Here is a 25,932-nt window from a genome sequence, read left to right on the forward strand (position 1 = left end):
TTTGCACCAAATAGAATCCTTTATGGTAATGTTATTGTGTGACTGAACAATAAAATATGATTGCCTCGACTCATTCTCTTCCGCCATGAATTTATGTCGCCCAGAGAGAGAGAGAGAGAGAGAGAGAGAGAAAGAGACTTTTTCCTCCACAGCCTATATTGCGGGAGATCAAGAAAATGTTTTTCATCTGACACCATCTTTCACCATTTTTCTTTCACATGGTTGTGTGAAGGAAAGTTTTTCGTGGCGCGCGAAAATGTCCTTCGCCTATATTGCTGGCAATTTCGAGCTTTCGCGCGGTCGATTAAGGGCTGTGGATGTGGATTTATCGTCCAATTTTCGACTCCTTCAAATAATTGGATTATTTCGAGTGGCAAAGAGACAAAAAACACCACAGATAAATGATCTCAACCGCAAAAATTCCGCCGCGACAGGACGAGAAAGTGGGTGGTTGACGCGATTGTTGAAAATTCACTCAAGAAAAATTGTTTATACATCCATAAATCTTAGCATAATCCACATCACACTCTGTGTGTTGTGGAGAACATATGGAGACGCTGCAGAGAAACTCCCACAGTAATTTTCACACCTTAATCTCTCTGTCTACTTTCAGAGAGACTCTTGTGATGCGCGTCTTGTGAAAAATACATCCACTTAAGCTCTCCTGGAAATTTTTTCTATAAAAAACACCCAACAAGACATTTCTTCTTCATTTTGTGCCAACTTTTTTCAAAAAAGACATAACAATTCAGGTGCGTTTCTTGCATCACTTTTAATCTCTTCCACTTTCTCTAAGGAGACAAAAGTTCTCTTTTCAATTGAGAAAAATGTTCATACGCCAACAGGTTTTTTTTCTTCTTCATTCTATGCGCAAAAAGCTCCATCGTGACGGGCTTTTAGTGAAAATTAACCCCAGGTGCATTATTCCAAAAACTTCCCGCAGTAATTCTGTTTTATGTATATTGGGATGATGTTTATGGACCCTACTTTGAAGTAGTTTCAAGTGCCATAACAATTTATCTCTCAATTACCGCTGAGTGGATCTCCGCAGGTAACATAACCATCGTTTTATATATCAATTGGACAAGCAATTGCCAGTGCGTCTCTCTCTCCCAATGCAAATCCACCCCACGAAGCATCAGCCGAGGGAAGCTGGGATTAATTTTGCGGAGAGGTGAATTTTATGAGTTTCCACGGAAATTCCAAATGAAGAGTTTCGGAAAAACAAGTTCATAAAACAGGATAAAATCCAACATCACGCGCAGCCAGAAAAACCTTCTCTCCTCTTCACCCAAATTCAAACGCACAGTTGAAAAGTGTATAAAAGATGATCCCTTTTTGCGCATTACGCCAAGGAGGAAAAAAAGCCATTTATTCAGTGTCAAGTTGAGAAGAGCTCACAAGTCAAAACTCAATTTAATTTGCAAACATTTTAAATGTCATTTATCAGTTAGACGAATGGGTGGAATTCATTTTTTCGCCCGAAGGGATGGCAGAACGTCTTCTGTGGCATTCAATATTCGCATCTTTCTCTCTCGTCCCTCCATAAAATCCCACCACAGTGGAAAATGATATGCAATGTGGCCTATTTTTCACATAAAAAAGAGCCCTTGCTGTCGCCCACAAAGTCACTCTTTTTTCCATGAATAATAAAACACAATTCAGGAGAGAGAGAGAGAGAGAGAAAAGTCAGACAGATCTGCAGTCGACCAGCATTGAATTTATGCGCCAAAGACAGTGACTCATGAGAATTCTGTGGTCGCACAAGAAAAGAGACTTCAAGGAAGGGGTGGAAAAAAGTTCAGGGTAATGAAATCTTGCAGAAATTGATTTGAAGATTGACTTTTCGCGCGAATATAAATGCCAAGAGAGTGATTTGGCGAAAATTGTGGTCTACTTTCAGGAGGAATTATACAGCAAAGAAGACCTAATTATTTCTCACGATAAGTCGCTGTATTTTCGGTATCTTTTTGCAAAAGGGGACATAAAATACAGCATGAGTGAAACTCGATGTCTGGAAGGAGCAATACACTGAGCAAAATTCACAAAGTGGAAAATAACTCAGGAAGACAGACATAAAAATTCTTCAAAAATTTTTGTTACCACCAATTTTTTTTTCCTGCACGTAAACTAATCTCAACTTTTACGATTCCCTGTCCGTTCGAGCAATTGCAGTGCCGTAAAAATGTCAGGTGCTGCGCGAGAGGCAAATAATTTGTGACATATTTAAATTCTTCACGTGAATCATTCATTCTTCAAAATGCAGAAATCGTATTGCTCATGCTCAAAGCAATTTCTTGTGGGTTTTCATCCTCCGCGGAACAATTGACATCATTAGACATCACTGGACTGTAAAAAAGAAACCACCACAATCATCATCACCAAAAATCACTTGAGAGCAAATTTGCGCCGGGGATTTCGACTAAAGCCATTTGCACGCGCTTTCGGGAGTAAAAATCATACTTTTTCCACCACCCACTTTTCCAGGCAAAATGCCGCGACGCAGTGGCGGAAAGAAGGGGGTTTTGAAAATGTCAAGGGGGTCGAAATCTCATTGCTCTAAGTGCGTACTCGTTGGGAATAAAATGGTGGAGATATTTAAATTTTAAAGGGAAGAACGCGAATGGCAGAAAAATCCAAAAGTGGTTTCTTTGTTGTGCTCCGCACTTTTGTGCAATTCAATTTCACACGAGACAGAATCTCCGAGGGGACACGCAAGATGCTATTGAAAAATTTAATATTCGCAGGAAAAATATAATCCCTTTGATCCGCTCTGGGTGTTCTGGTTCTAAGGGAGAGAAAAGGACGAGAGAAACCCCATGTGAAAGGGATGCTTTTTTCTGGGCGGTGGGGAAAGGAGAGAAAATATCAAAGCTCAGCATCCGGTCAGTGTTTATATTATGGGGATAATTTGAGTGATCGGAAATCTCTCAAGGATTCATGAACTCCCAGTTTACTCAAACTTCCATCATTCAAAATTCATATCCACTCATTCTGTCTCTTCGTCCCTTACAGCTCTCGCTGGAACTTTCCTCTTTTATCTACTCACCCAGTAAATTCCTGTGAAAAATTACCCAAACTTTCGGCAACAAATAAATCCTCTTTGACCACCGCGCGTTTGGGGATGTTTTGTGACCCAGAAGTTCGCTTCGACTCATCCCCGAATTTATTCATGTCGTCGCCATGCATTTAATTTAACAAGGGTGGAGCGACAGGGGGTGATTCATCCCCGAGACAATCATTTAAACACTCCAAAATCCAAGCGACTGAGAACATTAAATGGGAGTTATTTGTATCGGAGATGAAAGAAGGATGAGAGTTTGGTAAAAGTTTCTCACCCAACATTCTCTCTCATTCAGCCCTGCCAATTTACTGGCAAGAACATCCCCCAGAATATTGGGTGTTTGCCGAGGGAAATTCAGCATGAGACACACCATTCAGTATGTACATATTATCAATACATAATGACTGCATGAACTGGCGAGGAGATATGGAAGACGCCTCGTCTTATCTCAAATATCTCCGCACAAATCGTCCATTAGACGATCCATTCTTAATCTATTACACGCTCCGAATACACGCCACAATATTTTATTTAGCCTGCAAAAATATTCACCCCCTTTTTTCCCTATACGCAATTCCCAATATCGTCGCGTCTCACTTTCAGGGTGCCTATTTAATACATTTGAGCAAATGAGATCACATGGCAAAACTTCTGGCCTTGTCTCACAATCACACCGAACATCAATCGGCAATTCCGCATTGCTGAATCCATGCTGTGGATGATGATGAAGGATTTTTCCTCGGGGGCACATCGAGGGGAAGTCCTGCATCGACCCCGGCGCAATTGGATTGAGCCGACAAAAGAGGGTGAATTTGATTCGACAAATTCACTCTATCAATTCTCTCTGTGTCGGTTATGCCATGCACGACACTTTCATAAGTAAATACACCAAACTAGAATGTGGATTTTTGGGCGCAAAACTTGTTGATTGACACTGGATTTCATCCCCCACCCACGCCAGACAAATGTAGAATTGATGCTCATTGAAAATCAATTCATGGCAAATTGAAATTCTACACTTGCAGATTGTTCTCGTCTAGCATTTAACATTTCAATTGTGGTGCATTTAATTAAAAGACGCACGGCATCTGTTGAGAGAGAGAGAGATATTCAAATGCTCTCAAAGGCTGTGGTTTCGCCCCACAAAGATGCCCCGTTCTAGATAAGAGATCAAGAAAATTATTACTAATTCCAAAATTAATGATCGTGGAGACAAAGTTAGTCATTTGTATAGCAAATTATCGCTGAATATGAATACAAAGCTGTGAACATTTCAATCACTGTGAACTCTTAAGCCTTTGTTCTGTCACTTCTTATAGAAAATTACATTTATTTGCATTTATCCGCAAACAAGACCATCGCAAACACGGCTTGAAGATGAATCATTGGCTCAGCATTTGCAGCTTTGTCTTAAGAACACGCGCGCGCGTCTAATCTGTATAGAAAGAAGCCCTCGAGGCATTTTCTTCCATGGCGCCCGAAAATCCGATGAATTTATGGGGGCGAATTGTTCAATCACGAAGCAAGGATTTCTGCATTTCTCGCTCCCAAAAGTGGCTCGAAGGGTGAGCGCAAAAAAGCCACCCATGATGTATGCTTTGGATGCGAAATGCGAAGTGCCACAGAACTTCCCACCCTCAGGCTTTGCCATATTTCCTGAAATGCTCCACATAATTTACACAAGGAGCGACTCTGTGGCGATTTTAATTACAAGAGACTCAACACACACCATGAGAATTGATTTATATGAGCAATTACGTCATACAAGCCACACTAATATCATCGACCTCCGCCGGCTCTCGGGGCACATCTCTCGCCACATGGACGGGCGGAAATGACTCGGAGATTCCGTCCGTGGATTTCTCAGGCCATATCTGGCGCACCACCTCCACAGCGTGGCTCATCTGGCGAATGACTGTGTCATTTTCGCACTGAATTGCATCAATTATGAAAGAACGGTCGCACGAGTTATTATTGGAATCAAATTCCTTAATTGGGTTTCACATAAATCCACTTGTGCGCACACAAGACTCACAACAATCCCCAGGACGAAGCCATGTGCAGGATTGACTGGCGCTTAATCAAGCCCACCCTCGATTGCCGCCGGTGCTGTGGAAGCCAGACAAAGAGTGTGTGCACAAAACAGTGGAGGAAGTGCACAGAGAGAGAGAGAAAAGCACCTTAATTGGATATAATGCGAGTGCCTCAACACATTCTCTGAGCCTCACCAAAAATTTTAATCCACATTACAACCCAGTGGATTGTCGATGGCAGTGTTGGGCGGATTGTAAACAATGTTAACCTTTGCATCATTTTTTACAGGTTAAAAAAAGCTTTTCCTTCACAAATGATATCTTTTTAGTCGATTTATTTTAGTTATTAAATCAAGCATTTTTCCCTAATGATAATAACTCTCTAGAACACATAATTCTAGAAAACCAGGTTTTCTACATTTTTTCGTATTCTTTACATGGGACGGGAATTTGTACGACACATTTTTGACCATGCAAAGACACAACATAGAACGAGGGTTAAATGAAGTTTATGGGAAATGAGGAAACGTTAGGGAAATATTTCATTGCTCTCAATTTTTAAAATCTGCTCCGGTTGCCTGAGTGGTTTGTTTATAGGAAAACTCTCTCTTCCGATTGATGCTGCAAAATTCATGAAGAGCCATGAGAAAGTTGTGTGTGTCTCCTGGAAGATGAACAAGTGTCCAATTTCCCTCCCTCGACCGCCGCACACACGTGAGAGAATTTATAGTCAACCCCCCAAAAAAGTCTCTGGCAAAATGACGGTGGAAAAAAATCGAAACCCCTCGGGAAGCATTAGAGGGCGTCATTTTATGTCCTCTCCAACCACCCCAAATCCACCTTTCTCCGTCATTGATATAGTGCGGTCTGTTGCGGTGAACGTGCAGATAGTCCACAAAATTATCCCTGCATTTCCAACCCCCGAGAGTCGCATGATGAACCGAATGTAGATTTTATGCAGCATGAAAATTTAATTTCAAAGATACCACTTTTTTGCCACCCTCAGAATACACCTTATCAGCTATTCCGCACGCCAATTTGCTTACCTTCAATTTAATCAACATTTCAAACACACCACAGATACAAACACAAGCGTAGATTGATTGCCTCAATGCTGTTGGAAATAAAAAATGTTTCAACGCATGAAAAACGTGCGTCCATTTCTATGCTTTATCAAATGTTTGGCCCCAAAAAGAGGGAGAACGAAATGTATTGCAAACATTAGTGTGAGAAGAGAGTGATAATTTCTCCCTTGACGGATGCTTTTTAGTAAGGTTTTGAAGATCATCTTTCCAGTATTAATTCTGTGCTATGATTTAAAACAGCCTCAAGGGAGCTTTTCAATTCACAAAACACCACATGTAAAATCGAACTCTACGCTTTCAACCCTTTTTCAACCCTCAAACAATATTTGATCCCTGCACAAATAATCACAAGCAAGCGAGAGAGAGAGGAAGTGTAATGAAAAAGTCCCTCTCAACAAACTTTTCACCCTTCCACAAAATATGGGGACACATTCTATCAAGTTTCCGGCGCATGATGAAGCGCTAGACAGTGAAAATGTTGAGTGAAAAGTACAGAGAATGCCATCAATGGTCCATTTTTGCCGAGAGGTGCGGGAAATGTTTTGTATCTCATATTATCGTGTCATCATTGTTGAGCTGTTGAATGTTAGAAAATTAATGAAGAACCTCTCTTCCGACATTGGGGGAGGAAATTCACAAATGGGGCCAACCTCACTCTCGCCTTTCATGCCATTATTATACATAAATTCATTATATTAATTGTATTAAGCTGCCGTGTTTTGTACGAAAGTCCCTCGCATGAAACACCGCGTTCCATCATATGAAGAGAGAGAGAATTTGTCGAGGCATTTCGAAAAGCATCCCAAATTGATGGCTTTTGGAATCATATCAAAAACTCTTGCTAACTATCTTTAGTAAACACTCTCAAATAAACTCTTCTGGACAAACTTCGAGTTTAATTACTTTTCCATCTTCTGCAGCTTCTTCCGATTCACCCTGACCAGCGTGCGAATTTCACGTGACACTAAACAAAGGACACAAGAAGCTCTTCGCTCAAAGCTCAGTGAAGCGAGGCATCAATAAAAGCTCACCCAGCGAGTGAAATATTGATGGGGGAGTGAAAATGGGTGTGCGGACAAGCCATAAAGCGACCGAAATCTTTTGTTGCAAGTCTTAACAAATCAATCTGCTATTTTTTACTCACCCCAAGTGGGACACGACTGATATTGAGGCTCGCGGTTGAATGAATCTTGGTGGCGTCGCCCTCAAGTCGTTGAGCATCAAGTCCAAGTCCGACGCCAGCGAGGAGAGGAGCTGCAATGAAGCACAAAAATACATACAATCAAGCTCTCTGGCGAACCTCTTCGCGCTCGACAGCCATTTAAATTAAAATTCGATAAGATAGCGAAGCATAAACACTAAAAGCCGCTGATTTCCTCTGCTCGACACACAAATAAATAAATATCAATTTCGCTACTTGTGCGAGAAATACACAGCTGCAAATGGTTTGCAACACACACTCACAGTTATTGCCAATGAAGTAAAGCATATATGAATATTTAAGAGTTTAAATTGTACTTGAGGATCAATTAGAAGTCTTTTCTGTCATGAAATGTCCTTTAATAACTATAAATGTCAGTTTGAGTCGAGTTTTCTGGCTTCTTTCAAGTTTTTCAGTGTTAAAAAGACTCTTCCTGATTGAAATTTACGCAGTTACATAACAAAAATGCTTGACTTAATTGGCATTCAGTGTATTTCTGAATTTAAACAATATTATGACAGATTCCTAATCAATCTGCAGTGCCTTCTTGATAAATTGATAACCCAAGGAAGCCTTCAAATAAACAATTCAGCCTCAATTTCAACTTCATACTTTCACGCATGTCTTTTCGCCTGCTCAAGCCACACCAATAAGCCTATTGTCATAATAAATGGTTGTAAAGTTAAATGCAACAGAGCTGTAAAGTTCCAGAAATTCCATTGAACAAAAAAAATAACTGCGAGAAGCTGAGGCTCATTTGCAGAGACATTAGCAACAGCACGAATTGCATTATTAATCCGAAGGCAGCATGAAATTTAAACTCCCACGAGATGTTTTTTATCACGACATTCAGCGTGCATTTCGACAATTTACAGTCACAAGCTCAATCTTAATGAGTGGCTCATAAAAAGCGTGCATTTTTTCACAGTGTATAGGGAAAAAGGCTTACGCATCATATATTTGCGAATTCTAAATATTTGCCCCACACGTGACGGTTAATTTGCTGTGCAATCCGATAACTTAAGCGCATTGTTCATGTATGTTGCCCAATAAAACGCAATTTCTGCTGACGAATGCAGAAAAAGTCAATGCATTGATGCTGAGATAAATGAGAGATTACACAGTGGCATTGAATGGGCGACACTCGTCCCGACATACATTTTATTAACACACATATCAATTCCAATTTTCCCCGAGTGATTCGCGGCAAAGTTATTTAACTTTGATATTTGAAAAAGCGATTCGCGAGTGGAGATATTTTAATTAAACTCTCCGCAGAGTGTTTTGGCGTTGCCGCGGAGAAATATTGAGAGCAGACTTGAGAGGAGATTCCACAAATGATTTTCAATTTAAGCAGGGTTAACTTGAGTCAATTGCGCACACTCAATTTACCGCGTGGTTGTGTTGGTGTTGGCAAAAAAGAATGGGAGGCACAAGATGAGCTCCAAATTGGGCTAATTGAACAAAGAACATGGACTCAAAGGGTTGACAAATGTGTGAATTGCAACTGCGTTGAAGGCCTGAAAGCCAAGTCTGGCGGACTTTCGCGCCCTTTTGGCATCATTAATGAGAAGAAGAAGGAAAAAAAACAGAAGACGATCGCGAAAGCGCCTTCGTGAGTCACCTACCGCAATAACGTCCATTTTCGAGGTCACACAGTGTTCTCAGGAAGCAATTAATCCTGCCCAGAATCGGCGCTGAGAGCACAAAAACCTCCGAAAGCCACTCAGAGAGCTGAGTGTGAAGTTGTGATCTTTGTCAACACGGCACGTTTTTCTATCACCTTGACTGTCGTGCGGCAAGAATTCACGAATTTCATCACAAAATACAAATTTCTGGCACAACGCTGTGAAGAAAACACACTCTCTGGGAATTATCTGCACAGAGGAAGTATTAAATCACCCAAAAGCGGAATGGATTCGATTTTTATCAATAGCGAAAGAGAGAATCAATAAATATATTGGATTTTCACTCGCTCTTTTCTTTCCTTTATCGGTCGTCTCGTGAGACATGAAAGAAAGGCAAATAACACCCATTAATTGGGTGTGTGTTAAAATGGTAGGAAATTTCGATCACACACTTTTCTTGTGCAACACATACACACACAACAAACAAAATGCAATTCTTTTATCACAATTTCGCGCGCACATAAAATTCTGCCAAGCCACAACTTTGCACTCTGCGCGCCACGGAGGAACTGACACTCACTTGGAGATCAATTAAATTTATGTGTCGTCTCGGAGTGCACGATTTTTATCAGAGAGAAAGAGGAAAAAGACTCACGTCTGTCACAAACTGTGCGCTGGGCACAAAGAAAAGTTGCAGATTCTGCACATTAAGAACACAACTATTCGCAAAAAGGCCGCGAGAATCCCGCGATCGCAGCCGTTGCCTCATCACGAGCGATCATATGAGACTGTCTCGCGATATTTGAGGCAGACTCTCAATTTCTTTATTCGCCACAGAGCGCGAAATTGGAGGAGTGGTGTTGCTCCGCCAAATACAAGGAAAGCGCGCGCTTTTTCCCCGCACACTCACGCTTCAGCTCCACAGAACTGATAACGCACGCGAGTCTTTCACCTCTGATTATCACCTATGATTGCTCTGCCCCAGCTGAAATGGCACAATTCCACGGCGATAGACGGGAAAAATCGCGAAAAAATGCCACTACACCGCATTGTATGCGTTCTCACACGCGTACAAACGCGAACGCGCGAACAGTGTTGGTGATTTTGCTTCACACCTACAGTTTTGCTGCAATTTCTACCAGCGTGCGCGCGGATAATCTAGAGTTGTATTTTGCCAGCGTTAAAACATGCGATTTTTGTCAGAATCCAATGTGCTTTTGAGAGACTCTTTTCAGGCAAGAATTATGAAATTTTTGAAACATGTTGTTCTTGTGCCAAATTCTTGGGCGAAAATACGTGTAATTAATGACCATCTCACACACTCGGTGGAGAGAATCAACTGGTTTCCTCCGCTCAATCGTATGCAAATAACCGTCGAAAAAATGTATATTCATCAAAGTGGCAAAACAAACTATCAGCATCTTGAGAAATTATGCTTATTGAGAAACTGTCTTATCATATATTTCATCCTCAAGTCCAAACACTACGCGCGGTCGCGCCTCTCCGGAGGAAGTTGTGCAAAAAGGCCGCGCAACGCCTAATGTCACCTTATTTGGGCCACAGCCCACCCTTCCTCGCCACACAGCAAGTCTCTCTCCTCACTTCTCTAGGATGTCAATTGAATTGCAAATCGCATTTCTGAGGTGTGACTGTCTTGTCTTTGAATTTGCTGCACCGAAATCTCATAGGATTGCGCGACATTTGCGCCCAAGGTTGCTGTGTGACGAACTAAAACGCCTTATCTGACCTGGGAATTGAGCGTTACACTAATGGACTTATCGCAGAATCGCACGAGAGATTCACTTCTATTTTGGGCTTCTCGATGGGGAGACGAAAATGAGCTGTAACGCTTCTCGAGACGCCACAATTTATCTATCATTTCGTTAATCACTCTGAGATGGGTATATTTTCAGATCATCCTTTTTCTGCGTCTGTGAAGGAAGTTTGACGCTAATTTATTCCCCATATATAAACATTCAATTGTGAGACAAAGACTCAAAACAGTTTTTGCACCTCTCGTAAAATTTCCCGAGAATCGTCAATTGATATCTCACCATAATATTTGCCCTTGTTCAGAAATCAACCTGAAGTTTTGCGATAAGTAAAGCTCTCTCGACCAGCACAATATTATACAACTTCCGAGGCGCCTTCTTGCCCTCTTACTTCGAAAACACTGACCACGAAATGCTCTAGACACGACTGCTGACCTTGCGTGTATTTTCTTTCATCATATTGAAGCCACGCCCACTCCAATGCTCCGCCCCTTTTATATATTTTTTTCGCATTTATTCGTGCTTCGCAGAAGCCGAAGCAATAATAATTTGAGAATTTTGTGTTATTGGTGAATTTTTCAGCAATAAATCAATTAATTTAATCAACAGTTTCATGTAAACATCACGTCCTGGCGGTGAGGAATCGATGCTCAAGCTTGGTGAGTCTTGAGACTCCGGAAAGATTAGAGCATCACGTCAAGCACTGCATAAATTCCATGTGGCGCACACAAAAAGCCATCTCGGCAGTGTGCGAAGCGATTTGCCATGGAATTGATATGTGGCGAATAAATCTCAATGGCTCGAGCGACATCCCACATCCATTCTCGGGCTGCATTTAAGCCACATTTCGCAGAACAAGAACAACTGCTGTGCATTCATCGCTAGTTGGCATTATATGGGAATACCATCGCGTGCGATGCGGAGAGTCAACGGACAGTTGCAATGGGGTGGCGGTGGGTGATTTTTTTTTCCTGCCGCGAAGGGCTGCTCAGCATCTCATCAAATGACGATGATAAATCTCTCCATATGCGCAGATAATGATGATTACAGTTCGCCGTGGTGAGAGGCGGAAAAACACCGCGCGGTTGCTTAATTTATTAATTTTTGGGGGTCTTCAATGCACGGCCGGCGGCTGTGTTAAATATTTCAAGTATAAATACGCGAAAAAAGCACTTTAATCTTGGCGAGTGGTGCAAGGAAAATATTGCGATTATGCAAATATTAATGGGATGGTGTGCAAAAGTGTCGGAGGGAAAGTTGGGAGGCTGTGACTCTCTTTGCGGTTCTCCTCTCTCTCTATTGATTTTATGAAACTTCAACTGGCTTGCCCACGTTGCGTCTGCCGCTTGTAAATTTCCAACAACTGACCGACACGCCGGGCTTCTCATGAGTTCGACTACACAGAGAACACGGATTGCATGTTGTGTTATTTTCAATATATGTATGAAAACACAACGCTGAGACACTTAATGAGGGGCCTTTAATCCCTCACACATGTGTTGGCGGCTATTTTTCGCGTGTATCGCGCGGCTTTCGCCTGACTGTATGCTCTAGCTAGAGCACTCTCGCTTAGAGAGCGTCGAACATCAACAATATTGTAAACTTTTCCCTGTCGCAATTCCACAGCATAATATTCACCTTGTTCTCAGCGTGATTCGCGATGGAATTCTTACAGGAAAATTATGACCTCTTGGGAAAATTCACCCCCTCAAAGTTTTCCTCCCTCCTTTTCCACAATAACCCATCGAAAGTTTTCCATATTGAAATTTCCTTTTGAACAATGGAACGTGATTTATTCCTAAATTATTCTCGATACACACTTTCTTTTCAGAAAACCTTCCCAGCATGACTCGAGCGCTTTTGTTTGAGAGCTTTTTCTAGCCCTGGCAAAATTACCCTCTCTTGAGAGAGCGCATATTTCACCATGCCAGCAGGGTGGATGAAAATTATGGGGTGCACAATTTACCAACTATATAGCTGGGGAAGAAAGTGGTTTAAGAATGCGCGCCGAGGTAAAAGAAGGAGAGAAAAAACCTATTTTCCACCTCTTCATGAGCACTAAAGCTCACGAGTCTCACTCTCATTTGCATTCACCCTCTTCCATAGCTTCACCTGGACCACCATAAAGGATCCTTTTTGCTCTCCTTTGTAATTATTTTTTATCCTCATGTGCTGCAGATAATGTTTCCTCACGGACTCTCGCCCGGCAAAGTACAAACTTCGTGCCAAATATTGGCTCCATAATTCATTTTGGAGATTATAATAAATGAGGAAAATAAGGAAAAATCGACCTCCCCGCACATATTTTCCCCTGGCTTTAATTGTGCTCGCCAGACATTAAAGAATTCTCGCGTGCAATTAATCTCTCTCTCTGAGAGCATTTAAATTAATTAAAATGACATTCTCCTCATTTTCAAACCCTTTTTAACACTCACTGTCGCGTTGAGCTTTCTCTTCCACCCTCTCATAATAACAAAAACACAACAACAAAAATTGCAAATGGTTGACAAAAGCCCTTCAGCAAAACTTTCCACAACATTGACGTGGATTTTGCATTGTTCCTGTGAAAAAGCCCGGAAATTAGTTCACATCGTCGAGGGAAAATCTTCCCTTTTCATCTATGGCCGAACAAAAGCATGATTTATTCCTCGCGATTCGCGTTAACATTCCGCACGCTTCGCCAATTCGTAAAATATTACAATAAAACAAATTAATGCGGCCGATAATTCACCCCTCGTCTGAATATTTACACCCTCCATTGAAAATGTTTTGGGGGCACTTTAGCAAAATTGTCCATCAGTTTATTTAAACTGCCATAAACCTTCCATTGCTGACCTTTAGATTGAAGACCAATGAAATCAAACAGTCAAGAAAACCCCAACGCATAAAGTGGTCTTATCTCTAATCTAATCACTTCCCTTTCTTTGTAGGAATTTTCCCTCAAAATCACGGCAAATTCCTGTGGATTTTCCATCATCAAACCATACAACATTTAAGGCCCCAACATTATTCGCCCTTCACTTTGCGCAACTGACAAATTGAATCTCTATCGCTCCTGACATCGACTTTCCCACCCCAAAAACTGTATCCGGCAATTAGTAATTATTCCAACTGATAGCAATGGCAAATTGCATCGCACATTAATCCGCCAAATTGAGTTACAATCGCTGTCTTAAGGGCGGCGCAGCTTTGCGCTCGTCCAGTTATCTCAATATTGCACAACAAGTCAACAACATAATTTCACTTTCTTACCGTCATGTAAGCGCTTCGGCCTCTCGGCTGCGGATTGTTGGACTTCTGCCTGCAATGACGAGAGAATGAGAGAGTATTTTAATATGAATATATCACAATGTGGGACATTATTCACTGACAGAAGCACAACAGAGGCAACAAGAGTGGAAAAATCTCTCACTTTTATTGCTGCTGATGTTTAACTGAAAGAGGTGATAAAGAGACGCACTTCCGCTTTTGTCCATTCAATATTATCCAGCAATTTCCACATGTGGCAAATACATGACTTTTCCAGGCAAAGAAAAGCTCCCAAAAACATATTTACAACAAATGGAATATTCTCCCTCAGACGACAGAGGGTGGAAAATTGGGGAAAATTTTGAGAGGGGCTCAGAAAGTCGCCTCTTTTCACGTCACAAGCATGAATTTATTGTCAATTCATTACCCACAAACCCTCTCGAGGAATTCTCGGGGCATATCTTGGGCGATTATGGGTGAATGGGTGGTTTTTCTCCACCCACCGCAATCCGCCACACATAGACACATCCCATTTGCATTGTTTTGGCCGACGTTATTGGCAAACTTTCTTGCTATAATTTCCTACTCATGCTCCCGAATCCCGAGGCCAGTCAGGATCATAGTTACGCCGAGAAAGTGCCGAACTATGCGGGATTATGTGAAGCCCATTAGTGATTAGAGAGGAAAATTTCACTGCGAAGACGTGAAAATTTCACCATCAAAATTCACAGAGAAATGTAGGAATTCTAATCATAACTATAATCTTCTGTATTATTTACATTTTGCATTATCATGCAAAAATTCTGATAATAAAAAAAACAATTCGTCTGTGTGTATTGAGAAGTTTTAGGGAAATATCCTCGAAATTGCCATCTATTTTCCCTTAATGGCTCCAGATTGCCATTCATCAATTAAGAATAGCCTCTCACTCTCTCCGCCTGTAATGGATAAGAATTTTTGAGGAATGCCCCAATTCTATCCGGAGGAGCCGAGAGACATGTAATAAAGTGTTGTCATTCATCACGATGACGGAATTGTTGCTGCTTTTGCCATTGAATCTCGGTCCAGATGAAATTGAGACGTCATAATGGCAATTCAGGAGAGGAAATACTTTGCAATTTGTACGGCAATGTCGTCCGTTTGATAATGTACCTCATTAATAACGCTGAAATGGATATTTCGACCATTTATTAACCCCACCTCTCAGGTGAGACACTTGACAAAGAGACACCCTCAATTGATCCCAAATACAGCATCTCGCATTTCATGTGCGCCCCACTCAAAGTCATCCCCGCGCAATTTGATGTGACGAAGAAAGAGGGAAAAATTTCCATCATGCAAAATTGACTGAGGAAATACGATATTATTTAATTTACCAAACTCAAGCGAGGAAACTTCAAGAACAATTCTAGCAAATTGCAATTTGCATCCGCTCGTGAAGCGGTGCTGGAGAATATTATGAAAGGAAAAACCGCAAAAGAAAACGGAAGTGCATGTTGAGGAAATTCTGCAAAATATGTCTCCAATTTCACCTTCAATTGTGCAAAAATGCTTATTCTTCTCCAGCACAATAGTGCGCTTCTGTTGGGATTAATTGAATTACTTGACAGAGTCTCATCGTCATTAGTCTGCTTGGCCATCAAGAAGTCATCATCATTTGAGAGAGAGAGAGAGAGAGAGATAATTAAATGCACGCGGGAAGTGCCAATCGAACGTTTGAAGATGAATTTGGCGAAAGAACCGCAACCTTGAATGTGAACCTGTTTAGCAATCATCCACCTTGTCTTGATGACAATAAAATTGTTTCAAGACAAGTTTATTCCCAAAAATAAACCATTGTGACACTTTTCATCTTCACTTCAGAAAATCTCTCTCGCTCTTTCAAGGTAATGAGAGAGTTAATTTGTTATTCTTTTCATTCCAAAAACAAATTGCATACATATTTTGATATGTTTTGATGCGACAGAAGAGAGTCGGAAAGAGTTTAATAAATGTTTTCATATAGTAAATAATCTCTTGTGTTTTTCCCTTTGTTTTCCACTCTGTGTCAAATTGTCGCGCAATTCAAGGGTAAATGACACACAAAAACACCATCTCACCACTCTTGTCTCTAGTGATCTAAAAAAAGGCCATTTGATGTGCTAATGCCGCAAAATTATGCCATTTAGCGAAACATTGTGAAATGTAGATTTTTCACTGCAGAGAACGACCCCAAAAACCGCCTGCACGGGTCTCTGACCACATTAATGGCACTGTTTGTGAGGCTTGTGACAAGGGAAAAGACTCTATGTCGTCTTGCAATTGATGTCAGCTTCAGTGACTACGAAGAATAGGCCTCATTGTTCGGCTGCAATTCTTAGAGCCACCCAGAAGATGCCTCGTCGCCAGAGAAGGGCGCAATGACGATTGAGCGCGCGCGCCCCACTCGCGGATTGTATTTTTGTCGCTTGACAAATCCCAAGAGAAGATGCACATTTGAGCCCCTTCGTGACAATGTTGATAATGTTATAAAAGAAAGAGTCGATTGAATTGATTGCCTACTCTTGCTGAAGAAGTCACAGTGAAAAGATGGAATATCTCGAGTGTTTGTGAAATTGAGAGTTCTTGTGAGAGTGAAAAGTGAAAATCTCGCGCACAACAATGTTTCGTGCCAGTCTTTTTGTGGTGCTCTTCTGCACACAAGCCTGTCAGCGGCTTCATGGGGCTGAAATTGCTCCGCTAAATGTAGCAAATCCACTGCAACCCGAACGGAATGCCAAGGAAAGTCCGCTGCCAACGCGAAATCCCGCCCCAGAATACTACAGGTGCGCCACAGATGCAAATCCCCGTGAAATTGGCCTCAGTTTCTACCCTCACACACAATTTTCAGGGAGCGCTTCCTCAAGCGACCCAGTCAGCCCGACAACAGCGCGAGCGGCAGCTTCATCTCCTCACCAGGTGCAAATCGATACTCGCCAGATTACAACCGAGACCGCATCGGCAGCTCTGCGGCCACCGGAAGTGAGTTCAATCCTTGCGTGTTTCAATTTCAGGGGGAATGCAAGGAATTTCCCAATAAACCCACCCTCTTCAGCCCCACAGCTCAAATCCCTTCCCTTTCCGCCTCATTTTCGTCGCTGACCAGAAGGTTTCCTCAGACGAAAGTCCACATTTTGTGGCCAAACAAAAATTCACAGCTTCGCAATTTCCACCAAACAATGCCCATTAAGTGTGTGTGTGAAACAGATTTAAGTCGCTTGCGTGACAAGAAATTAAGAAGTTGAATTTTTCATTAGGATTTGTTACGCCAAATGACACCCAAGAGTTGCCGGATTATATTTATTAGGATGATGAAACTGCACATTTCGTAACTGCGTGAACATAGATTACCAGTCAAGATAGCTTGTAATCAGAATTTTTGCCATTAGGAACTTCCGAGGAAAGAATTCCAGATCATTAGTGACAAAAACAGAATACAATAAAGGCTTGACGATGTGATTTTGGAAGACTTTTAACACTAGAAAGCACTATGGCCAAATTTGATTCTAAAGTCTCACTGTATAGCTTTGATTTAGCACAAACAGCGTTAAAAAAGGTTAAGTATTTCAATTCGCAATCAACCAAAAATTGCCCTGAAAAGCACTTGTGAGCTGGTCAGCGTGGCCAGATTCATTTTCTAATGTGCAGAAAAATACCTAATCGGAGAGCCAAAATGATTCAATCAAGCCGAGAAAAATCATGTCGATTCCCGAAAAAAACACTCGTTTATAAAGGTTTCTGTTAATAGTCCCAAAATCCAGCTCAATGAGTTTTTTTCGAGATTCCGGACAAACAGTTTCAGAGCTTTCTTGGCGCAGCATAAAAATCCGTAGCATTCCACTTCTCCTGTGACTCAATTGTCCTGCCGAATACCACAAGGATTTCGTTCAAGAACGGCGGCGAGACACGCCAAAGCGCTTCGCTTTCTGGCGAGCGAGACTGACCGTCTTGGGGGTCTTTTTCAGGTGGCTACGGCTACGGATATGGTGGGAACTTCCTGGGCGCCAGCGGAGGCAACTTCTACGACCCCGTGCGAGGCCCTTACGGACCACCCCAAGTGATGGATTATCCCGGCTACGGAACGGGATTCGACGGCGGCGCTCTGGATTACGGTCACTCGGCACACACAGGATATGGATTCTTCGGCCATTCGCCGTCCCATCACTACAGCGCCAAGGTAAGGAGCTTCCCATCTTCCACCCTGCACACAATAGACTCTCTCTGCCCCTCTTTGAATTTTATGGCCTTACGCCCCACAATATTTTTTCGAAAGGAATTTCGGAGTAATGAAAAGAATATTGCTTTCTCCCTTCTCTTGTGCTTTCAACATAAAAGTCTCTCTTCTTGCCACTGGCCGGGGCGGCTCTGTTGGGGGTGGCGGCGGCCCTCGTGGCCAACCCAGTGCTTCTGCAACTTGGTGTGATTTCCGGCAAGCGCAGGAAGCGCAGCGTCTCAGACGAAGCTCATGCTCACAAATTGGCTTACAGAGAGCAAATACGACGGTAAATCCGCGCTGGACTTTTTTCACAATGATGTGGTGCAATTGTAAGAAATTTCTAACAGAGCAAATATAATTTATATTGACCGGAATCAACTCCATGAGATGTCTTTGTCTTTTTCCGTAAAACTAAACACACAATCGTAAGAGGAGAAAAGATATAATATATTCACCTTATTACAACATCGTCCGTCGTCATTGTGTGATAATGTGGCTTCACTTGGACGGCAGTTGAGACAGTTTCGGGCGATAACAGAACTGGGAAAACATCACACACTTCACTATAATGAGTCAATGTTCAGCAGAAGCTGTGCATTCCACACACAAAATCACTTGAGTTTTTCATATTAAGACAAAATAACACTGGCCGATAGACGAGGAAATGACTATTAGACGCTCTTAAATGGTGTCAAACATTCTCGTTTCACGCTCTTCGTATCACTGAAAATGAATTTATGAGTTCAACTCTAAATTTCCAGGCGCGTCGACCAAGATAAGCTAATTTGCTTTTGTGTTGTGATTGAGAATTAGGTGATTGCTTTCTCATTTTATTGGCTATATGATATTGCCCCACACAACAATTTATCTAGAACCAAATACACAAAGCCATCGCGAGCGCTTTATCTGCCTCTTGACACAGTGAAAGGTAACATGAACACCAGAGTCTCTCCAGTTGAGATAAAATCCACAAAACAAACACATGGCAAATGCGGAGCAATTATACATATGAGAAACCGAATTGGTGAACGCGCTGAGAAATTGACTTTACTTTGCGCAAAGTGAGAGAAGAAAGGAGAAAAAATGTATTGAAGACAAAGTCAAAATAGAAAAGGTAAATAAATATGAGAAATGGAAATTTGTGTCGTTCTCTCCGATACTTGAAGTGTTTCTCAGGGTGTTATTTGTGCACAAAGCCAAGATCAATCTCATCAACTTTACCAGGGATGGAAAAGACACTCTTCTTTCGCATAATCTCGGTGTTGTTTATGCTGCAAAGACAGCACGTGTGCTTCAGTTTTTGCACCTCTGATGGGCTTCTTTTTTGGGTATTCTCACTTCTTGTGAGATTCTCAAGCAACAAAATTGAATGGAAATTCAGCGAAAATGCAGAGCCATTAATTAGAGAAGGAGATGGAATTTTAGTGCTTCACTTCAACTTAATTTGAAAATCCACATCATAACAACACAACAACAAAAAATCCAAGCCCTCAGAGAAAATTTGCATGTGAAGAAGAGAGACTATATAATCTCAGCGAAATATCAACTCTTTTCCTCTGCACAAAACTCTTGGTGAACAAGAGAAAAAAGGGAGATAAAAATAAATGCACACAATATCATTTGAATTACGCACAATTAAACTCCCTCATATGTTTCCTCAGTGGGAATAATTCCGCTGAAGACGCGCTGGATCGCGAGTGAGTCACTCAGAAGATCCCCTTGACTCTCAAAATTCATGGCAGCATAATTATGGGGTCGGCGATTGGATGGAATTGGCTGCAGTTCTCAGGCTCCGTGCTCTGTTAATTGACTCTGGGCATTGTCATTCCCTTTAGGGAATAGTTTAAAAGCAATTTGTTTGAATTTGACTATAAATCGACTCATTGTAGATCAGCCTGTGATGCTCTCTTCCTGCTGACCTTTCCTTTATCGCGCACACGCGAAGATGAGTCACAGTGGTGAGTGAAGAGATTCAACGAGTTTTCACGAGCCGGGGAAATTCCAGGCATTTAATTGCGAGACTCTGATGTTATTTTTTCGCTAATTGATGGTGGAATTGTCGAGGCCAGTAATGAATTCCATCACTGGCAAGTGAGAGTTTTGATCTCTCTCACTCCCTGCCCGGGTGAGAGTTGGTCACAACACCGTGGAAATGAATTGACTATCGCACCATGGAAAAACTATTGAGCGAGAACAGATAAATCGGCGCACACACTTTTGCCAACGTGGGCAAATCTCGCGCGCACGCGGAATTCTTCGGCACTTCACACTCACTCTTCACCTGTCACCACTGCTGGATTGAAAATCTCCTGCCCACAAGACAACACTCAAACTTTCCGGAAAGACAGCGTCCAGCAAAACTGCCCGTCCGACGGTCACAGCGAACTGAAAGTTTTTTGCTTTCATTCGAAACTGAATCATGTTTTTGTGTTTAATTCTCCAACTCCATCTCCTTCACCAAGAGAAGTCTCATCGCGGAGCGAGAGAGAAGGCCGTCTCTCTTTCGCACATGCGGCAACATCCACACAGCACACAATAGCCATGTTCACTGCTGACAACTCTGCTCTCTCGCCGGAACGAATTCCCAGAGCCATTGAGGCTCAGCAGCTGAATGAGCCCAGAGACTCCACTTGAACGGCACTATATGGCAAAACACACCGACTCTCTGCGGAGATTCCTCCACCACCACCACCGCCAGAGACTGGTTTAGGGCACTCGCGATCGCGGGTCACAGGCGTCCCATTTATGACAAATCGGTGCATGAACCGCCGAGCAGAAGGTCGCCCAAGAATGTGCCAAAGAGCCATCAATTTGCCACCGCGCGCGCACGGATTCTGCCCAGTCAGCGACTTTGCCGCCGGATCCGCCGCGAAGCCCCGCGGGCATTCCGTTAAGGTGCATATCGTGACCACACTTTTGGGGACGATAAATTTCAATCTAGATGCGCTTCCCGCATCGCGAAGCTGAGCGGAAAGTTTTCACTGTCTAATATTTCACTCTCTCTCTATCCCGGACAATTCCATTCCCGCAGGCAAATATGTATACATAACGTCGCGAATGAGGGTGGATTTGCTGTAGAGTTGACGAGAGAATTGCATAGAGATTTATCTCTAAGCAAGAAGTGCGTAAAAATGTTCTAAACAATAATTGAATTAAGCTCCGCCTCTTTGAATGCTCCGCCCAACTTTCTATCTTCCACTGTGTTTTAGAGAGATCTGTGCATCTGATTTTGTGCATTGCATGAAAAAGAGTTTCAAGTGGAACTGTTTAAAATTCATAAACATCAACGAAAAAAACAGCTGAAATAGCGCAATAAATATTACTAGCAAATTTTTTTCACAACACTCTGGCGAACGTGATTCTACGAAAAATGCATGACTTGAGTGCCATTTGCTCACTAAACATATTTTAGAATGTTTCGCAACAGCTTAATGTCACGACGAAAACCGTGAGAATCATTTTAATCTATCATCTTTGCATCTCGACAGTCGTTTTTGGGGCGGTGAAAAAGGGCTCAGATGGGGAAACGCTTCTGCTCGAGAGATGAAAGTGATACTTGTGGTCAGAAGAGCCCTCATCGCTGTGCAGCATTTTCAACCACTCTGTTTTTCCACCCTCCATTCAATTGGCGATTGCCAGGCTATTTGACGCATTTCGCATGACTTGTTATCGGTTTAATTATCAGATGCTCACTGCTAATTAGCAAGAGACTATGTCAAGTGTAATTGACGACTTGCTAACCACTATTCGTCCTCTCTTAATTACCGATCTGCCAACACTTTCAGAGGAAGTGACACGATCCATATAAAATAAAATTGATCACATTGCCGCGATGTTTCTTAGTCAGCAAGTGTCTTTCCTCCTCATATCACAATTTTTTTTGGGGGGGTTTTGTGAACAGTGGAAAATGTTCAAGACGAAATCATCAGCTGTGATCTTCCTTCTGGCGATCGTGACTCTCGTGTTTGCTGTATATTGTTCCCATACTTTTCGGCGCCTTCCTTTTTTGCGTCTTAACCCTCGCGCACTGACTTGTCTTTGCAGGGCGTCACGCACGATCAATTCCAACAGAGTGCCAAAATCATGAGAAACACCTGTCAGCCCAAGTTCAAAGTGCCCGACGAGCTGGTCAACAAGCTCAGTCAGGGTGTTTTTCCCGAAGACAAGAATCTCAAGTGCTTCGTGAATTGCTTCTTGGAAATTGCGCAAACCATGAAGAGAGGAAAGGTAAATGTGCCGGCATCGCTTAAGCAAATTGATGTCCTGGTGCCGGAGGATCTCAAAGATGACTACAGAAATGCCCTCGATGCTTGCAAGGATTCCGCGAAGGGCATCAAGGACAACTGCGAAGCTGCTTATGCATTTCTCAAGTGTACACATGTGAAAAATCCATCTTATGATTTTCCTGTCAATTGAAATAAACCTTTTCGCGTAATAGTGGAAATAATAGCAATTTATAGACTCTCCTTGTGTTGAATGAATTTCTCCCATTCAAGAAATAGCGCCAATATTCGAGGGAATAAAACGCCATAGTCAATTGAACTTTACACCCGATAGTTTGGCCAATTGGATGAAATGGCATGTTGACGGCAAACAATAGCTGTTAAGGCGGCAGACATGCAAATTAAATAAAGTGACAATATCGAAAAATCGTCTCGCAATACGGAAAGAGACACAATATTGAGCGGAAATTATTCCGTTTATCACCATCGTCAAGATTGTAATAAAGTCAAATGGTTTTTCCTGCATTGTTTTCATACCTGTTCAATTTTGTGTTGACATTTTTTTACACTTCCGCCATAATTGCACATTTGGCAACGAGATATAATTTATGGTTTACAGCCCGAAAAGTTCTTCTCAATCAGAAGGATGGACTATAAAAGAGTGTTTGTTGCCAAAAATCCCAACCAGTTTCATTGCTGAATTCATTGTGCTCCACACAGAGTGAGCTTGGAAATCAAAGGAGAAAAAAAATGCAGAAAATCGTGACTTTTGTGGTGCTTCTTTGTCTTGGATTACACGTCGCAAATGCGGTATGAAAATTCTTTTATTAATACCAAAAATCCACTCGACAATTTCCCCACGAAAAGCTTTTTCTTCGTCACTTCAGGGCGTCACAGTTGAGCAAATGGAGAAGGCAGGTGATTTGGTGAAGTCAATTTGCCAGCCTAAATTCAAGATTTCCGACGAAACCGCCGCGAACTTCCGCAAAGGCATTCTGGCTGACGACAAAGACGCCAAATGCTACATAAATTGCATCTTCGAGAACATGCAGGCGATGAAGAGAGGCAAATTCCAGTGGGAGGCGACGAAGAAGCAGGCAGAAATCATGCTGCCGGACGATGTCAAGGAAGCCACTCTTGCAGCTTGTGAAGCTTGCAAGACTGTCACGGATGGCGTTAAGGATCCGTGCGAGGCTGCATATGGTCTTCTTCAGTGTCTAAAAACCAACAGCAAAAACTTCTTCTTCCCATAAATTCTGTGCGAAAAAGAAATTGTAGTTTATGTGTCTTTTATTGATTGTTCTTTGCCCGAAATAAATGAGCTTTTTTGATTGAAATTACTCACTGTGCGTTATTATAAGTGGAAATATCTTCACATTTCCGATAACACGGTAATTGCGAACTGTCGCGCGACACTGTTTATATAATTACGCGAATTACACAGATGGTAGCATAATTGAGAATGCAAATCATTCTGTAAACATGTCTAGAGCTCTAGACATTATGCAGATGATAAGTTTCTCTCTCATTCATTAAATTTTTGCCTTGGGAAACTTGTGAATGAAATGCTCAGAAAAGTGACAATAAATCTCTTTACTTTTTACCTCAAAAGATTACAAATGCAGAGCAAAAATCAAAGTTCAAAGCTTGAGTTAGAATTTAAATTGATTTTATCACTTCCTATCAATTTTCTATAACGTACAGTTAAGAAAAGCGGCTGCTTATCCACACTTTTCATGCTCAATTGCAGTAATTGAACGTCTTGCAGCTAATTTTAGCAATATGCAAATCACTCACGAAACGCAAAGTATATAAGTAAGATATTGCATAGAAAGTCTCAATAAGTGTTGAACTTTAAGAGTGATTACAATTGTAGAATAGCACAGAGATGTTTAAAGGATTCCTAGTTCTCTTCCTTTGTGGCTTACACTTTGCAAATGCGGTAAAACAAAAAGGTGAATTTGTGAGTAAATTCAGTGTCATTTCATGAGAATTCGTCTCTAATCCAGGGCGTTACAATTGAACAAATGGAGAAAGCTGGCGACTTGGTGAGGACAATTTGTCAGCCCAAATTCAAAATGTCCGATGAAAAAGCACAAAACTTCCGAAAAGGAATTCTCTCGGACGACAAAGACTCCAAATGCTACGTCAATTGCATCTTCGAGAACATGCAGGCGATCAAACGAGGAAAGTTTCAGTACGAGACGTCGAAGAAGCAGGCAGAACTCATGCTTCCGGACGAAATGAAAGCTTCGACGGTCGCCGCAATGACAGCGTGTAAAAGTTCCACTGACGGGATTAAGGATAACTGTGAAGCTGCATTTACTTTGCTGCTGTGCTTGAAGAAAAACAGTGAATTCTTCTTCTTCCCCTGAAATGCGTTGAAGATTTTGTTTAGTATGAAAATAGACTTTCTTTGTGTCATTGTAAATTATTTAGAACTAATAAATAGAAGAATTTAAAAGGTGTTTTGAAGTAAATGTTGTTTCAGTCAGTATTTTTATGATGATCATGATTTTTCTGCTGGGAAAATAATTGTGGAATTTCGTTTTGGTAAACATTTAATTAATTCTCTCACAAAGAAGCTTTTAAAATTGAAAATAACCAATAATTTCCTATGAAATACTGTGTTAATTCATTCATTTAATCGCTTAAGCTATTTCCATTCAATTTTTAGCTAATTTCAGCCTAAAATTGTGTTGAAAAGGACAAATTGACAATCTGAACACAATTCCTGTCTAAGACATTGAAAAGATTGAATCAGAAATGCACAATTTATACAGATATTTCTGTTTAATGCAAACAAGCTTACAATGACACAAGATTGACTACAAAATTACTACGAAACATTCATTTTCCCCATTTCACGGGAAGAAGAAGGCTTCGTTGTTCTTATGCAAGCACGTCAGTAGAGCATAGGAAGCATCGCAAGGATCCTTAATGCCGTCGGGCGCATTCTTGCACGCCTTAAAGGCAGCAACTGTGGGTCCTTTGATGTCGTCCGGAAGCATGATTTCTGATTGTTTTATTGTTGCCTCGTACTGAAACTTTCCCCTCTTCATCGCCTGCATGTTCTCCAAGATGCAATTGACGTAGCATTTGGAGTTCTTGTCCTCAGGGAAGATTCCTTTGCGGAAGTTCATCGCGACGTCTTCGGGAATCTTAAACTTTGGCTGGCAAATTGATCTCACCAAGTCGCCGGCTTTCTCCATTTGCTCAAGCGTGACACCCTGAATTTCAGAGAGGAAAATCCATCGTGAAAAAATTATCACTAAATCCACTGAAGATTCTCAGCAATTCTCACCGCATTTGCCAAGTGTAATCCACAAAGGACGAGCACGACAAATCCTAATCGCTGCACTTTATCCATTCCTTAAACTACTCTTAAAGCTTTGACACTGATTGAAAGTTTCCACGCAGAGCAAACCTTCTTATATACTGCG

At 41.7% G+C, this 25,932-nt stretch overlaps 5 protein-coding genes across 10 annotated transcripts in view; 3 read left to right on the top strand and 2 right to left on the bottom strand.

The window, feature by feature from the left end:
* Positions 1–20,653, bottom strand: part of LOC132265089 (protein sprint) — a 56,342-nt gene extending 35,689 nt beyond the window's left edge. Inside the window, exons 1-4 of one of the 6 annotated variants that reach the window (XM_059765567.1) lie at positions 20,541–20,653; positions 18,722–18,989; positions 14,036–14,084; positions 7,327–7,436 (exon numbers count right to left, since the gene is read on the bottom strand). In XM_059765567.1, the coding sequence (XP_059621550.1) occupies positions 7,327–7,436; positions 14,036–14,084; positions 18,722–18,747 (185 nt within the window). In that variant the 5' untranslated portion in view covers positions 18,748–18,989; positions 20,541–20,653. Of the gene's footprint in view, positions 1–7,326; positions 7,437–9,011; positions 9,785–14,035; positions 14,085–18,721; positions 18,990–20,185; positions 20,350–20,436 lie in introns of those variants that run through there. The other 5 variants (XM_059765566.1, XM_059765565.1, XM_059765562.1 and 2 more) reach the window with 5 other exon arrangements.
* A 1,460-nt stretch (positions 20,654–22,113) lies between these two features.
* LOC132265100 (general odorant-binding protein 72-like) lies at positions 22,114–22,712 on the top strand. Its single transcript, XM_059765585.1, has 2 exons — positions 22,114–22,236; positions 22,311–22,712. Exons 1-2 carry the CDS (start codon positions 22,174–22,176, stop codon positions 22,680–22,682), a joined length of 435 nt encoding a protein of 144 aa, XP_059621568.1. The 5' UTR covers positions 22,114–22,173; the 3' UTR covers positions 22,683–22,712.
* A 589-nt stretch (positions 22,713–23,301) lies between these two features.
* On the top strand, positions 23,302–24,230 carry LOC132265273 (general odorant-binding protein 72-like). Its single transcript, XM_059765852.1, has one exon. It carries the CDS (start codon positions 23,302–23,304, stop codon positions 23,740–23,742), a length of 441 nt encoding a protein of 146 aa, XP_059621835.1. The 3' UTR covers positions 23,743–24,230.
* Positions 24,231–24,300: 70 nt separating this feature from the next.
* On the top strand, positions 24,301–24,953 carry LOC132264684 (general odorant-binding protein 72-like). Its single transcript, XM_059764962.1, has 2 exons — positions 24,301–24,431; positions 24,499–24,953. The coding sequence occupies exons 1-2, from the start codon at positions 24,378–24,380 to the stop codon at positions 24,862–24,864; spliced, it is 420 nt and encodes a 139-aa protein (XP_059620945.1). The 5' UTR covers positions 24,301–24,377; the 3' UTR covers positions 24,865–24,953.
* Positions 24,954–25,284: 331 nt separating this feature from the next.
* LOC132264683 (general odorant-binding protein 72-like) lies at positions 25,285–25,916 on the bottom strand. Its single transcript, XM_059764961.1, has 2 exons — positions 25,794–25,916; positions 25,285–25,719 (listed from the first exon to the last, which is right to left on the bottom strand). The coding sequence occupies exons 1-2, from the start codon at positions 25,857–25,859 to the stop codon at positions 25,354–25,356; spliced, it is 432 nt and encodes a 143-aa protein (XP_059620944.1). The 5' UTR covers positions 25,860–25,916; the 3' UTR covers positions 25,285–25,353.
* Positions 25,917–25,932: the final 16 nt, after the last annotated feature.

Source organism: Phlebotomus argentipes, unplaced genomic scaffold (genome assembly GCF_947086385.1).
Source record: "Phlebotomus argentipes unplaced genomic scaffold, Phlebotomus argentipes genome assembly contig_2, whole genome shotgun sequence".
Classification (NCBI taxonomy): Eukaryota; Metazoa; Arthropoda; class Insecta; order Diptera; family Psychodidae; genus Phlebotomus; species Phlebotomus argentipes.

Coding starts and splice junctions, on each gene's coding strand:
- LOC132265100 (XM_059765585.1), top strand. CDS start 22,174: ATGTTCAAGACGAAATCATCAGCTGTGATCTTCCTTCTGGCGATCGTG. Junction 22,237..22,310: donor TCGTGACTCTCGTGTTTGCT/GTATATTGTTCC, acceptor TTGTCTTTGCAG/GGCGTCACGCACGATCAATT.
- LOC132265273 (XM_059765852.1), top strand. CDS start 23,302: ATGAAAATTCTTTTATTAATACCAAAAATCCACTCGACAATTTCCCCA.
- LOC132264684 (XM_059764962.1), top strand. CDS start 24,378: ATGTTTAAAGGATTCCTAGTTCTCTTCCTTTGTGGCTTACACTTTGCA. Junction 24,432..24,498: donor GCTTACACTTTGCAAATGCG/GTAAAACAAAAA, acceptor TCTCTAATCCAG/GGCGTTACAATTGAACAAAT.
- LOC132264683 (XM_059764961.1), bottom strand. CDS start 25,859: ATGGATAAAGTGCAGCGATTAGGATTTGTCGTGCTCGTCCTTTGTGGA. Junction 25,720..25,793: donor GATTACACTTGGCAAATGCG/GTGAGAATTGCT, acceptor TCTGAAATTCAG/GGTGTCACGCTTGAGCAAAT.